Source organism: Lygodium microphyllum, chromosome 12 (assembly GCF_053477565.2).
Source record: "Lygodium microphyllum isolate KBCC chromosome 12, Lygodium_microphyllum_v1.1.10, whole genome shotgun sequence".
Taxonomy (NCBI): Eukaryota; Viridiplantae; Streptophyta; class Polypodiopsida; order Schizaeales; family Lygodiaceae; genus Lygodium; species Lygodium microphyllum.
In genome coordinates, this window is record NC_141146.1 from 126,468,023 (window position 1) to 126,482,694 (window position 14,672).

A 14,672-nucleotide genomic window follows, 5' to 3' on the forward strand; every position below is an offset into this window, starting at 1 on the left:
ATAAGAACCGGTTGATATTTTTCATGTACAATCATAAGCACACCAGAATACTGCCTGGCATGTGTCCCTGCATAGAACAAACGAAAGCCATAGCAATCCACAACTTTACCTGCTTCACCATGACTCTTGTTCTCAATAGCACACAAGACATCCCACTGATTCTCATGCAATATTGTCCACATGGCATGTTGCTTGTGGCGAGAACAAATTCCTCGCACATTCCACGTGGCTATCTTCATGTGGATTCAAAAGAAAATCAGGTACAAGGCACAGCTTGCCTAGATGTGACCTTTTCTGCGAGAATGTCTAAGACACCCTCATCCAAGAAATCAACTAACACGGCAAAAGAGTTCTGATGACCAGCTTTGGAAGTGGATGGCATATCCACTGTCTTGGGGATGGAGCGGGGATAACGACAATCCCATGGGGTAATGACGTTACCTCGAGTATCAAAAGCTAGCTTGGCAGGTGGACCCTTTGGACCATCCGAAGATACTCGCCTAGCTGGCTGTTGACGGGGAGCAGAGGAAACCATAGCAGGAGCAGAGTGCTCTGAAGACATCATTTCTTTCCTGCGCATATACGTACACATGGAATCTGGTGAGGCAGCAGGCACAATATCCACCATGCCAGCCAACAAGCCTGTTGCCTTTTTTCGCGCGTACATCTACCCAATAGTTGCCACTAGAATCCAAACCCAAGACCTGTTGTTTACCTTTATTCAAGACTTTAGGTGGCTGGGTGGTATTCTGCAACGGCGCATCACACACCATATCTTCCATGGGCTGCGCAACATGCTTGGTATCTGAAGCGTGGTGCTTCTTTGGGCATTCAGCCATAAAATGCCCCAATTTTCCACACGAAAAGCAATGTCCTGCAAAGTTGTCCCATTTCAAACGAAAATGTAAAGGATGCATGCCAGAGCAGTTAATACGTAACCAAACAGGCCTTTCTCGAGCAGTGTCCCATAACATACACACGAGGTTGCGATTCATGGCCCTAAGGCTTGGGGGGACTAGAGCAGTGTCCACAGCGGCCATGGCGTCTTTTAACAGTGGCCAATAAACAGTCGGACAATTTTCCACTTCAACCCACACGGGGCATTCATATTGCAGCAAACGCTGAAAATCTGCCATTGGCCGCCATGGCACCACATGGACCAGACGGCGATCAACGAACAATGGCAGTTTAGACAGGAGAGCAGCACGGTGTGTCTCTGATTTCAACAGCACCTCAAAAAAACCCCGGGGGCCAACAAAAATCTCTTCAACACATTCCTCTTGAAGCAGACTGTGCAGCCACTGGCGAATACGGGAAAGCAGTGGGATCCTACCAGTGAAGAAAAGTATCACAGCACGTTCATAAAACACTGAAAAGGAACGCAATACCTATTTCGGATCCACAGTGGCTTCCAGAACATCTTCCATTGCAGAGTCCGAAAAGACTTCCTGATTACGAAAAGACTTCCTGATTATGTTGAACATAATCGCCCAGCAAAGTGTTGGCAAACTCCAGCAAGTGCTCCCAATCAACCTCCTGGGAGTCCATGGAATCAGAAGCAACCTAAGCATAGGAACGATCCTGATGATCCATTATCTCGGCCGAAGTATGCTTGGTGCGTTTGCCCGCTGGCTGGAGGTCAGGAGCCGGGGGCATCTCCTCTGTGCACGGAACCATGTCCTCTGGTTCCTCGGTGTCAGAATCCGGACCAAGAGCTACCACCGTTTGGTCTATGAAAGCCAGATCCAGGCCAGCCATATTGAATTAGTATGTATGTCGGTCAGAGGCCGGGTGAAAAAGTCGCGGGGGGCAGAGACACGCAGGCCTCTCTCTCTCTCTCCCCCTCTCTCTCTCTCCCTCTTTTCTGTACAGAGTCGCTGTCCAGTGGCGTATTCTGCATGCACAGCCGATGAAAGCGGAGCTTTACCTGTTAGCCTCAGTCGTGGCCTGTCCCAATAACCCTTGTGGCAAGGCACAACCCTAACAGTGCAGTGGCAGGAGGGCAGAACAAAAGCCTGGCAGTCGACGGCAGAGCAGGACGGTCTGGGGCGCAGGGGTCCATCGTCTGCCAAAACCCTAACGGACGGGGCGAAGGGGCGAGAAGCAGGCGCAGCGGTCGCAGTACAGGCGGATGAGTGACGCAGGCGATGGGCCGCCCGACAACAGGGCGGGGGACTCAACGACAGTGGACAGGGCGTCAGGCGACGGGCCTGCGGGCAGCAAGCAGAGGACGTCTGTTTCGCTCGCGAAAGGCAGGCGGAGATGAACAGGACAATAGGCGCGTCAGCGGGTCGATGGATCCTCTCTCTCTCTCTCTCTCTCGCTCTCTCACTCTCTCACACACTCGCGCGCTCGCTGTACAGGGGCAGATCAGCTCTGTGAGCTGTGCCTCTCTCTCTCTCTCTCTCTCTCTCTCTCTCTCTCTCTCTCTCTGTGGGTGTGCGTGAGCGCACGCGGGGCAAACAGTCTGCCCTGCACGCTGCAGGAACACGCGACAGGAAGCTGAGATGCCTGCTGGTGGCACACAGGTCCCAGCCCCACAGGAGCACAGGGGGCACAGGGCAGGTAGGAAGTGCTGGGCACAAACAATTAGGATTTGGCTCTCTCTGCCTCACTGATGATCTGTCTGAGTCTGGGTGGCCCCTGCGTGCAGTAGGGGTGGAATAGAGGGTGCACAGGCTAGCAGGTCAGGCACAGGTGATGCGCTGGAGGACAGACGAGGTACCAGGGTCAGGTCGCAGGACAGTTGGCCCAGTCACAGACGATGACATCTTGATCGCGACGTTACGCGACGGCTCTCTCTCTTCTCTCTCTCTCTCTCTCTCTCTCTCCCCCCCCCTCTCTCTCTTTTCTTTCGCAAAAGGTAATTGTATTAATACAGGATGATGCCATGTTTGAGGAGATTGATGTACCCAAATCCAGAAGTGAACACCTATGGAACATAATTACTGGCCTTGGGCAATGCACATGGATCAGCCAATTTCAATGGCCTCTCATGCTCACCACGATCAAACACCTTGGCATGTTGTAACCTTAAATGAGGAGCAAGTACTATGGATTATTTAACGGGACCACCAACATGGATACCAAATGTTATAAACTTTGAGATCTCAGGATGCACCATAATAGCAACGCACCATGCCATCTTAACCTTCTCAATCTATTGTGGATGCATGAGAGACATATTATCATAACTCCCCACACACCCCAACATACCACTTTGCAGAGGAGATCTCACATATCTATAGTGGCTCTGTGCATGACAAGATAGACTTGACAGAAGCTCTGCATACTTCAGTTATGTATGCATTCCCATGCAATGTACCATCAAGGAAACGTTCACCATCTACAGCCTCCCAAAATGGCTGGTATGATGATGACTACAGAGACACTTGCACATGCTTACAAAACAAGCAAGGGAACTTTTCAAATGCCTCATACCAAAGAAGAGATGCGCTTATTTGGCAAAGCTTGAGACATAAATATTTAAGCTATTATTGGGACAGGACAACAAAAGAGCATGGAGAATGTTCCATCAGATTACATCACTTGCTATTTGGCTGTAGTAAGGGAGACAGCTGTATGATGTACAAGAACAGACACCCATAGAGCCTACAAAAGCCAGTAGGCAAAAATAGTGAGCATTTGTCATTGAGAAGTTGGCCAGAGAGGCAATTTATAGATTGCAAAATGGGAAGGTATAGGATGACAATAGTCCGGTAGAAGAGCACTTCTCACATGCATGTGACATACTAGCATCCATATCGGCACAAATGTTCAATAGGGCTGTTTGCGAGCGACTTCCTAAGATTTGGTCAGACCATACCATCGTTTCACTATTTAAAAGTAGTGATCCTTTGCTCCCTAACAACTACACAACCATCATGGTTGGCCACGGTCCACACATTGACCAAAATATTTAGATCCATATTGGGACATGAGCTCAATGCATGGGCTGAAAGGAATGACAAAAGGGCACAAGGACAGACTGGCTTTACATGTAGACACACCACACTGGATCACATCCTCACACTCAAAGCGATCATTGGGAAGGTACGATACGGTACAGTACGATAAAATAAGGTACTAAATGGTACCTTATGATTTTATAAGGTACAGTACGATATTAGTACGAAAAAAAATTAATATAAATTTTTAAATAACAAAAACCGTAAATCATTAAATGATAGATCATAGAATACATGTTTAAAGTGGAAATAGCCATTTCATTATAGAATAAGATGAATAAATGAGGGTGACCATCGCGGTCACATGGGCAGCAAAACATGCGATACAACTACAATCTAGTATATCTGATACAAAAAAGAGAGAGACCTATGAATCTATGATGAGGCATCACTATCATCATCATCATCATCATCATCATCATCAGAACCATCTGAGTACTCCTCAAGAGAGCCTGAAGATGACTCCTTGGCATTAAATGATGAGACACACTCATACTCATCCTCATTGATGAGGTTACCATCATCATCAAATGATGGCTCCCTAGGTGGTGGCTGTGTAGGCAAGGGGGGGACGTCATCATGAGGCACAGGAGATGTGAGCTACTAGAGCCCTACCTTACATATGTTTGCAAGCCACTTGAACCACCCCTCCTCGATGATGGAGGGCGTCGAATGACCATGCCCTTGCTACCACCTACTCGAACTCCTTGTCCACGAGCACACTGACTGCAAGTGTCAGGAGTATCTGCTGCTATAAGCTCTCTATAGAGCTCTGCAAAAATCATCTCCTCCTCCTCGTCCACCTCTTGAAAGAGTGTCGCCCGTCAACTTGAATGTATCAATATTCACCTATACAAAGCAGTGATGCACGTAAGATTGATCATTGTAAATGCTTAAGTCTAAGTTGAGGCCGTTCCCTGCCGTTCCCATCTCCTTGGAACAATAGGGAACGGCCTTGGGAACGGCAGGGAAGGTTCCCTGGCTGTTTCACATCCTTGGAGGGTTTGGAACGTGTTAGGCCGTTCCTACAAGCTGGAACGGCTGTTCCCTACTGATCCCATCCTCCCGGGCATTTTTGTTCATCCTGGGTGGAAAGCCTCCTCTAATTCCTTCTATGTGAAGGGATCTAGGAGGGAGCATCCCATCTACTTTGTGTGACGAGAGACGGGATGTGATCCCAGACCTATTGTCTACATTGCTGTCTTGTGGTTGAGGTTGTCTCCTGTGCTGGAAAAGGCATCTGTAGTAGTCGGTGGCAATCTCTATCACCTCATATGGGCTAGAGCAAATCTTCCCATATTGATCCCGAAGGCTGCGTATCCGCTCTCCTGAGGTGTTGGGCTGATGTACCTAGAAAGACTCCCTGCACATCATGTCCCCCTTCTGCGCCCTGAAGGTTGCTAAGGTGCAGAATGAGAACTCTGAGCACCTGTCCTCTAGGCTAGCGATAGTTGCTCGTACGCGCACCTCCTGTACGTGGAGGTTGGGATCCCCTGGTGCCTCTTGTAGTAATCTCTGTGTGGCTGCTAGGTCCCATCGGAGTATTCTCTTCTCCTCCCAGCTCGCCTGGCTTGCAGGACTGCCTCCTGGCAAATACTGCTCGACTCAGCTAGGACCTTTGCAACCTCCTCTGCAATACGGTCCCTCCTACCCCACTCCCTAGTCCAAATTTGCTCAATCTGACTCTTCACCTCTTCCCTCCTATAGATCGAGTCAGGGATCTAACACGATCATGTGTCTAGGGAAGATGCTAGGGGATCAAGTGTCAGGAGAACCAAGTAGTGATCAAACAAAGTGGTGCCAACCAACTGCCCTATCTGCCCTCCGCTAGAGCATCCCCACTCTCCCACATAGAACCTGTCCAACCGCTCTAGCAATACTCCGCCTAGCCACCTGTATCCCCACGAGAAGTCCAACGACCTCTCCCTCCTGTGGAAAGTTCGGTCTCTCCAAGCATCGTGTGCTCCTACTACCAATAGAAAGACCTTCCATGCCTCTTGCTCCTCTCCAGCCATCCCCCGTTAGTTTCTACCCTTGCCCTGGTGGTCCTCTACGGCCTCCAGGTTGTTGTAGCCTCCTCCAACAATCCAGGAGTCCACCTCTAGGAGTCCTGCTACAATCTCCACCCAGAACTTGCTGCGTGCCCTGACCTCAGTAGGGGCATAGACATTGAGGAATCCAAGGCACGAGTCCCCAATATCCAATCTAATCCATAGAATCCTCCTTGCCCCAATCATCCCATGGCCCCCCGTACATAGGCGGTGAGGTTCGAGCCAATTGAGGTGCATACATCTCCACTCTTGCCGTGGGCATCAATGGAGTGTTCCCCGCCTGGGCGGGAGTGAGCTTGTGCTCTTGTAACAGTAAGATGCCCATCCGTTGGCAAGGGCAGGGCTGCCTCCTGGTAGATACTGCTCGACTCGACTAGGGCCTCTGTAACCTTCTCTGAGTTCCGGTCCCTCCTACCCCACTCCCTAGTCCAAATCTACTCAATCTGACTCTTCACCTTCTCCCTCCTGTAGATCGAGTCAGGGATCCTAACAGGATCGTGTGTTTAGGGTAGAGGCTGGGGAATCAAGTGTCAGGAGAACCGAAGAGTGATCAGACAAAGTGGTGCTTGCTAACTGCCCTACTTGGCCTCCACGAGAGCATCCCCACTCTCCCACATAAAACCTGTCTAGTTGCTCCAGCAAAACTCCGCCTAGCCGCCTATATCTCAAAGTGAAGTCCAGCGATCTCTCCCTCCCGGGGAAAGCAGGGTCTCTCCAAGCATCATGTGCTCCTACTGCTAGTAGGAAGACCTCCCATGCCTCCTGCTCCTCCCTAGCCATGCCTTGATAGTTTCTGTCTCTGCCTTGTTGGTCCTCTAAGGGACCCAGGTTGTTTAAGTCTCCAACAATCTAGGAGTCGACTTCTGGGAGTCCTGCTGCAATCTCCACCCAGAACCTGTTGCATGCCCTAACCTCAATAGGGGCATAGACATTGGGCACTCCAAGGCACGAGTCCCCAATGTCCAATCTGATCCAAAGAACCCTCCCTACCACAATCGTTCTGTGGTTTTGCATACAAGCGGTGAGACTCGGGTCAATAAAGGTGCATACACCTCCACTCCTGCTGTGGGCACCGATGGCGTTCTCCCAATAAGTGTGTGAATTGCTTGGGAGTACCTTTCCTACCCGTTGGGCCTATGCGGGAGTGAGCTTGTGCTCCCGCTAAGGTAGGATGTTGATCCATCTGGCGAGGGCAGGTTGCAACTCCTGCCGAACAATCAACTTCTTGGAACCCCGTGCCCCACTGTAGTGAAGGTTGTTCACATTCCAGGATGCAAGATGTAAACTCATAGGGAAACCTACGGCTGACCGAATAGGCCTCTGTTTGGTGTGGAAGCTACTGATGAAGAAGAAGAGCTATGGGGCATGCGGATACGCTTTGCTGCAAGCCTGGATAGGAAACTCGATTCCCCTATGGTAGGCTGGACCATGGGGGTGATAGATGCATCTGGTGGTACCACCAAAGCATCTGTTAGCCACAGGCTCAGAGGCGTGACTCTGTACATTGTGAGAAACGGCCAGGGGCCACTCGATCACATCCATCGAAGCTCTCCATTGTGGAGAGGCTCGAAAGATAATGCTTAGATGTGGGACCTCAGCCCTGACCCACCAATTTATGTCCATCATGCAACCTGGCCACTGCTGGAAGAAGAGTGCTAGTCTTTCTCTCATACACTGGGAGATGTGATCTGCTACTTGATTCTTCACCTCCTTCTCTATCTGTATCACCATCCAATCTCGTATATGAGAGGTCTGAAGGAAGAATGTATAGTTTGATCCATCCGGTGGTGCTAGTAGATGTACCTTGCCACTCCTTGACTTACGAACCACGAAGATTCCCACCTCCAGGGGTAGTGGGAACTCTTTGAGCTCCGCAACTCTCAGGTAAGACCACTACGAAAAAACTCCTGTGGTAGCAATTGTGCTTGTCTCGGGAAAGTGTGATGAGCAGTAGGGCCAGATGAGCTGGTGGTTGTGTGTGTGGGGGGGGGAGCTAGGTTGGTAGTGAGTGGAGGATGTCGGTGTATGGGACTTCCACCTCCTGTGGGGGGGTGGAGGTCACCTATAGTGGGTGGGGATCAGGGGAATTGATTGGAGGGAGGGATGGTGGTGAGAGGGAGGATCGAGGGATGGTGGGGTGGTCGGAGACGCAAGGCGGGTGGTATGGGGGGGGGGGCCGGTGGCTTTAGAGGAGGAGGCTGTGGGCTAGGGTTGGTAGGGGGACTGTGGGGGGAGGGGAGGGGGGAGGGTGTGAGGGATGTGGACTCTTAGGTGACGTGGCTTGTCACGACATCATGGGGGGTGGATGTGGAGGCTTATGGTCCTTCCGGGTGGAGCGAGGAGGGGAGGGACACTTGCCCTCCTGCTCCTTGTTGCCATGGCTATGTCTAAGGGGCTGACTGCGGCCCCCCCTGCCGCCTCCCTCTGTTGTCTCTAGACCCGTGTTAAGCTGTCTGTGTCTACCTGTGGGCCTGTCCGTGAAGTTGCCTTGGCTTCGAAGCGCATACAATTTGCTGCCTGATGCCCAAAGTCATGGCAACGCAGGCATTGCCTTCGCTGCCCAGTCACAATAACGTACTGCCTAAAGGAGTGTCCGCCTGCCTTAGTCTCCAAAAACTGTGGTATGTTCTTTTTCTCTTTCATTGCCACCCATACCTTTGGGATTCCTGCTGCTCTCGCTATGTGCGCAAAGGAGGCGGGAAGGACAGTGCGAAAGAGCCGTCCAAAGTCCTCCACTAACTAGCGATACTCTACTGCAAGTCCAAAGGGAAGAGTAGGGGGGGCGCAGTGGCAGGTCAACGGTGACCGGTGGGAGAAACAAGGGGGTAGCAGGGAGCGTGGTGGCACGTCAGCGGTGATGGGCAGGAGCGTTCCGTTCAGGGTTCCTCATAATTGCTGTAATTAGTGGTTAATCAGGTTATTTATGACCCTATCGAGAAGGAAAGCTGGTTTCATCCACCAATCAGCACTCTCCAAAGAAAGAACTTACATTTGAAGATAGTCTTATTCAGCCAGCCTTCCATCGCAATCATTTTCCATCAAGCCTTTGATTTATGCAAGCCCCACACAACATTGGCTTTCATGACTAGCCAACGATGATCTTTAATCATGAGATGATACACCTAATTAGCCAAATCCTTTTCAAGATTGAGCCAGCCCATAAGATCCCAATCCTATGAGGAGGGATCAAAAAAAGTCTCCCAATTGTGTGGAAACACATCAATACATTGGCTCACTAGAGTGGCTTCAATCTTCAATACATCTTGTTGCCCATAGCAACCAACAATCCTTCAAGCCAATTTGCCCCTTGGTTTGCTAGGTGATTGACCTCCAATTTGCTCCTTGGAAGACAAATTCTGCCCCAAACTTATGTTGGCTGGCTGGCCTCTTGAAATTCTCTGAAATCCCCATATTTCACATGCTGAATTTCAAGTGTTAGGCCCCCATTCTTTAGCACTCTTCCGAGGGTGGCTGGTAAACCCTAATTTCTGATGTTAATTAGGCTTTAGCAGCAGAAATTCTTCAATTGCACCCTCTTGGAACTGAATTTGACTGAGATCTCTTGAAGCTGTGAATTGGCTGAGAGAAAGATAGAGAGAGACAAATTTCAGAATTTCATTGCCAAATTTGGCTGAAATTTGATCCTGTCCTGTTGTGAACAGCAGAACTAGATCGATCACCTGGAAACCATCTATCTCCGGGGTTCAAAGTCATATTGCTAAGCTCAAGGGTCTTCTTCAGCATGCTAATCTTTTTCCTAGAGAGGATCGAGTTTCTTGGCATACAGCAGTTTCTTTTGCTACTCTGCCGTGACTCTTGTATTTCTCATGTGATTAATGTAACTACTCATTACAAGATTTGTGTATACCACAACTTAGGGCTAACACAATTTGCCACCACTGAAGACTTAGATACGAGTCCATTTGTCTACCATCTTTTTCAAAGTTTAAACTTCAGTCCTCCACCATGTAGTGTAAGACTTGAGGCAATGATCCTCAAATGCAAAACATTAAGAATAAAGCATAAACTGATATATAAGTTAATATTCTTCAAGTCTTTTACATCAATATCACAGGCACTGGTTACAGTTGGGGTTTAGCCAGAAGCCTCCAGTAAACTCATCACCAAAACATCTCAGAGATTCTTGACATATGCCCTCCCACATGCCACCCACCTTATTGGCCCCTTATGTTGCAGTTGTCAACAACCGAAAAGCATCTATGTCAGGCTCCAGACAATACGAGGGTAGCCTTTTGAATCTGTCACATTCATCCATTTTGAACTCTAGGTGGACAGTTTTAAATTTGGTGAATAATATCTGGGTGATGAAGCCACCAAATCTCTTTGTTTCTTTGTGAAAAAATACCTGCTCATCCTGAAGAGACTCGACAGTGTTATCAACTTTCGGTAGGTCCTCAGTGGCTTGTTCTTCTGAAACCTTTTCAAGAGGGTTTAATAAACTGATATCCAAAAGCATGATGGTCTCATCGACTTCTGGACTCATTTGTCTCAGGTTCTTCCAGTTATTTTTTAAAGTCTTAAAGTTGTTTCAACTTATCTATTGGTCTTCTTCCTTTTGTTTTAAGAGGGAACTGTCTTTGATGTCACAAATATATCCCACGACTCAAACATTAATATAATCTACTTTACCAAGACATAAACCTCATTTAAGGTTGCCCCTACAAAACTTGTGAATGAGGGAATTTACTTACTTTGACTTCATTGTAGTTATACTGGAAAAACACATGATTCTCAGCCTCCTGCAATGTTCAACAAGGGCAGTAAAGAATTTGATGAGCAAACTGGATAATCATTAAGTTGCTGAATAAAACCAAAAAGTTATGTATGTGAAAGTGTACCTTTGACAATGTTTCAAAAAGCATATCAAAGAAAAGGTCCATGCCCATATGTGTCACCTCTCCACTTTGTTTTTCACCAAATATACTCCCAAAACCTCTTATTGCCAAGTCCCTCTCAGCAAGGTTGAATCCTTGACCAAGATCACAACATTCTTGTAAAGAAACAAGCCTCTCCTATACACCCAACATAGGATGGGGGGGGGGGGGGGGGGGAAATAAAAAATGTGAAAGTCACATCGTAAAAGGTTGAAAAATTCAGAAAAAACCACTAAAATATGACACAATATATAATGCAAAGCATGTTTAGTATAGTGCGGAAAGGCATACAATGTAAGGACTTTCAAACACTTCAAGGAATACTGAAGTTTGGAGCAGTAATCTGTATATCTCTATATGCGCATAAGAAACTATACAAGGAATGTTCCAATTGCCCAAAATTAGGCATCAAGAGATTAGCAGGGCTGTCGCTTCCCCAATGACCAATCAATATCAGGGGTGGGACTGCATCAACCAAGCTGAGTGGTGGCCTGATATAAGAAAAACATGCCAGGCCAGTTGCTTGGGTGCCTATTAGTGCCAAATATGCACACAAGTTTCTATTGATGACTCACAACATGCCACATAGGATGTCATGGCAATGGCTTCAGCCTCCAACTTTCATGATTGACAGCTGCAATAGAGAAACTTTTACCAGAGAACCTATAGAATTTACTAGTCTTAAAAGCACAAATAAAGAATTGCGCCTCTTGGACTTGAAAGATCTGTATCCTGAGAGTTCTATCTATGGAAATTCTCATCTGAAGACGCTTGCTGCGTGCACAGGATGAAATGTCAATCAACTATATGTACATGCTAGTTCATGCAGATGGCTCACTGGACAGCATGCCACTAGATTTAGCATTATGAAGTGTCGGTGACAAGACACTTGTTGTGGGCTCATTGGCCTTGAGGACAGGACACCTTGAATGATGTGAACAAGAATGGTCCAGTAGGAAGGCGTAAAAGCGGGTTCTAGAAACGAGATTAAGATTCTCTGCAAGAGGTGGAGTATAGTGTAATGCACATGAAGTCAGTCCAGAAAAGAAATGGCACTCAAACCCCAGCCCAGACAGATCAGTAAAATGCCACAATGTTACTGAAAGTCCACAAGACAAGTGTGCAAGTCTCACTTCATAAGCATGGTTCCCACCAGCTAAACAACTCCAACAATGATATTAATGATTGGGGCTTGATTGGATTTCAAATGGGCCAGTAAATGGACAATTGTTAAGTGCCCTGACTTCCATGTAGGGCTTGACACTAGAAAAGAACTGCAATTTATTTTGGTGCTAGATTCTATTGAACAGAAGGTAACTTACTGGCATATTGCCCACCTCTTATTGGTAATCGGAACATTTTTAGTCAACAGGTCCTATTTGCTAAACATGGTACATTTTTTTGTGTGGGAGTTTCGCGACCTCTTATACAATATTGTTGATCAAGGGACTCCCAAGCCAAGATTGTATGGCAGACAATAATTGATGGTAAGCTGCATTTGGGTCGTGTTTCAATGAATCACATATATTACTTGCTTATATGAGATAAGGATTGGCTTGCTCAAAAGGACAACACCACTTGGGGTCTCTATAGAGGTAAAACTTAGTGGAAATCAGTGGTAATGACAGGCTGGCTCAACAAAATGCCATTCAAATACAAGGTTGTCACTTGGCAAATGTTGATTGGTGCTCTTCCTCTTGAATCTACATTCTCCAAATATCATATTTCAAATGGTGGCTTTTCCCCCTCCCCCCCAAATGTGTGGAAACTTCTTGTCTGATCGGATCCTTGTCCAGTGGCAAGTTTGGTTGCTGTTGTCTGCCATTTGGTCTCGAGTGGTAGGGTTGTCGATGCTTTAGATGCTTCGAAAGGACTAAGTCTTTGGACATTACAAGTTCTCGGACCCTATGCAGCTCGATATGAATGTGCTCTTCCACTTTTTACACTTTTGGGGTTGTTGGCACATATGGACTGTGGAATGCATTCATTTTTTGTTCATCTTCAGAAGTGTAGAGTTATATAGCCCGCTTGAGAGGCCACCTTGATTAGCAACTTGACATGATTGAGCTGATATTCTCCCTACATAGGATTTGCTTTCTTCGCATACTATGGTTTCTTCGACTCCCCTATTGGATATATAGACCCTTTGTACTTTTGCCCATGTTCTATCTTTGTAATCTTGATCATGTTGTACTTTTGAGATTATGCTTTGGTAATTAATACACTTACCTAAAAAACTCCACCTGTCACATTGCGTGCTACCCCCGCCCCGACTGTCTCGCCATGCCACCATTGCCCGATCAATTGCCACCTTTACCTTGCCCTGGTCGTCGCTCTGTCCTCGCCATCTGCCGCCACTCTTGGCCATCGCCTGCCCATCTGCCGCCTGCCCTGGCTGTCACCCCCTCTCCTTGCCATCTGCTGCCTGCCCTGGCTGTCACCCCCCTCTCCTTGCCATCTGCTGCCTGCCCTGTCGCTCCCCCTGCCTGCACTTCTGCCTGCCTGACAACTGCCTGCACTTCTGCCCGCCCCTGCCTGCAGCAGTACCCGACCTGCTTTCCCCCACCTGTGGATCAGTGGCGCACCTGCCCTGCTATAGGTGGACCTTGGATGAAGGCAGGAAGAGGCTTAAAGAACCAAGGTGCCATGGCTTTGCTGATCGCAAAGCTGAGATATTGAAGGAGGCTTTAAAGAACCCCCTGCGCTGCCCCTATCGCCTCCGCCTTGCAGCGCACGGTCCCGCCTAGCAGACCCACAACGACACAGATAGAGAAGGAGGTGAAGAGTTAGGTGGTGGACCACATCTCCCAATAGATGGGAGAAGAAGGACTAGCACTATTTGCACAGCAGTGGCCAGGTTGCATGATGGACATTAACTGGTGCGCTGGTGCTACTGAGGTCCCACACTTGAGCATTATCTTTCGAGCCCCTCCACAGTGGAGAGCTCCGATGGATGTGATCGAGTGGCCCCTGGCACAGGTGGCCCATTTTTACCAGTGTATAGAGTCACGACTCTCAGCTTGGCTGATAGATGCATTGGTGGTACCACTCGGAGCATCTATCACCCCTATGGTCCGACCGCTCGAGGGCCACCATGGGGGACTGGAGTTTGCCATCCAGGCCTACGGCAAAGCATACTCGCATGCCCCATAGTTCTTCCTCCTTATCAGTAGCTTCCACACTAAATAGATGCCTGTTCAGTCAGTCACAGGTTTCCCCATGAGCTTACACCTTGCATCCTGGAATGTGAATAGTCCCCACTACAGTAGGCCATGTGGTTCTAGGAAGTTGATTGTTCGACAGGAGTTGTAAGGACGGATAGACATCCTACTTCTGCAGGAGCACAAGCTCACCCCCACCCAAGCCCATCAGGTAGGGAAGGTTCTCCTAGGCAAGTCACACACCTACTGGGAGTACACCCTCAGTGCCCACGGCAGGAGTGGAGGCATATGCACCTCTATTGGCCCGAGCCTTACTGCCTGTGTACGAGATCATGGGGCGATTGTGGTAGGGAGGGTTCTCTGGATCAGGTTGGATATTCGTGCCTTGGAGTCCTCAATGTCCATGGCCCCACTGAGGTCAGGGCATGTAGCAAGTTTTGGGTGAACATTGCAGCAAGACACCCAAAGGTGACTCTCAGAGGTGGACTCTTGGATTGTTGGAGGAGACTCCAACCATCTGGAGGCCTTAGAGGACTAGCAGGGTAGAGGCAGAAACTACCAGGGCATGGCTGGGGAGGAGCAGGAGGCATGGAAGGT

The 14,672-nt window shown here is 48.4% G+C and overlaps 1 protein-coding gene across 4 annotated transcripts in view; it reads right to left on the minus strand.

Annotated features, from left to right (window-relative positions):
- Positions 1 to 14,672, minus strand: part of LOC148028236 (DEAD/DEAH box helicase) — a 226,443-nt gene that overhangs the window by 15,767 nt on the left and 196,004 nt on the right. For all 4 annotated transcript variants that reach the window (XM_087690017.1, XM_087690016.1, XM_087690018.1 and 1 more), the window contains exons 11-12: positions 10,879 to 11,052; positions 10,732 to 10,779 (exon numbers count right to left, since the gene is read on the minus strand). In XM_087690017.1, the coding sequence (XP_087546143.1) occupies positions 10,732 to 10,779; positions 10,879 to 11,052 (222 nt within the window). The remainder of the gene's footprint in view (positions 1 to 10,731; positions 10,780 to 10,878; positions 11,053 to 14,672) is intronic.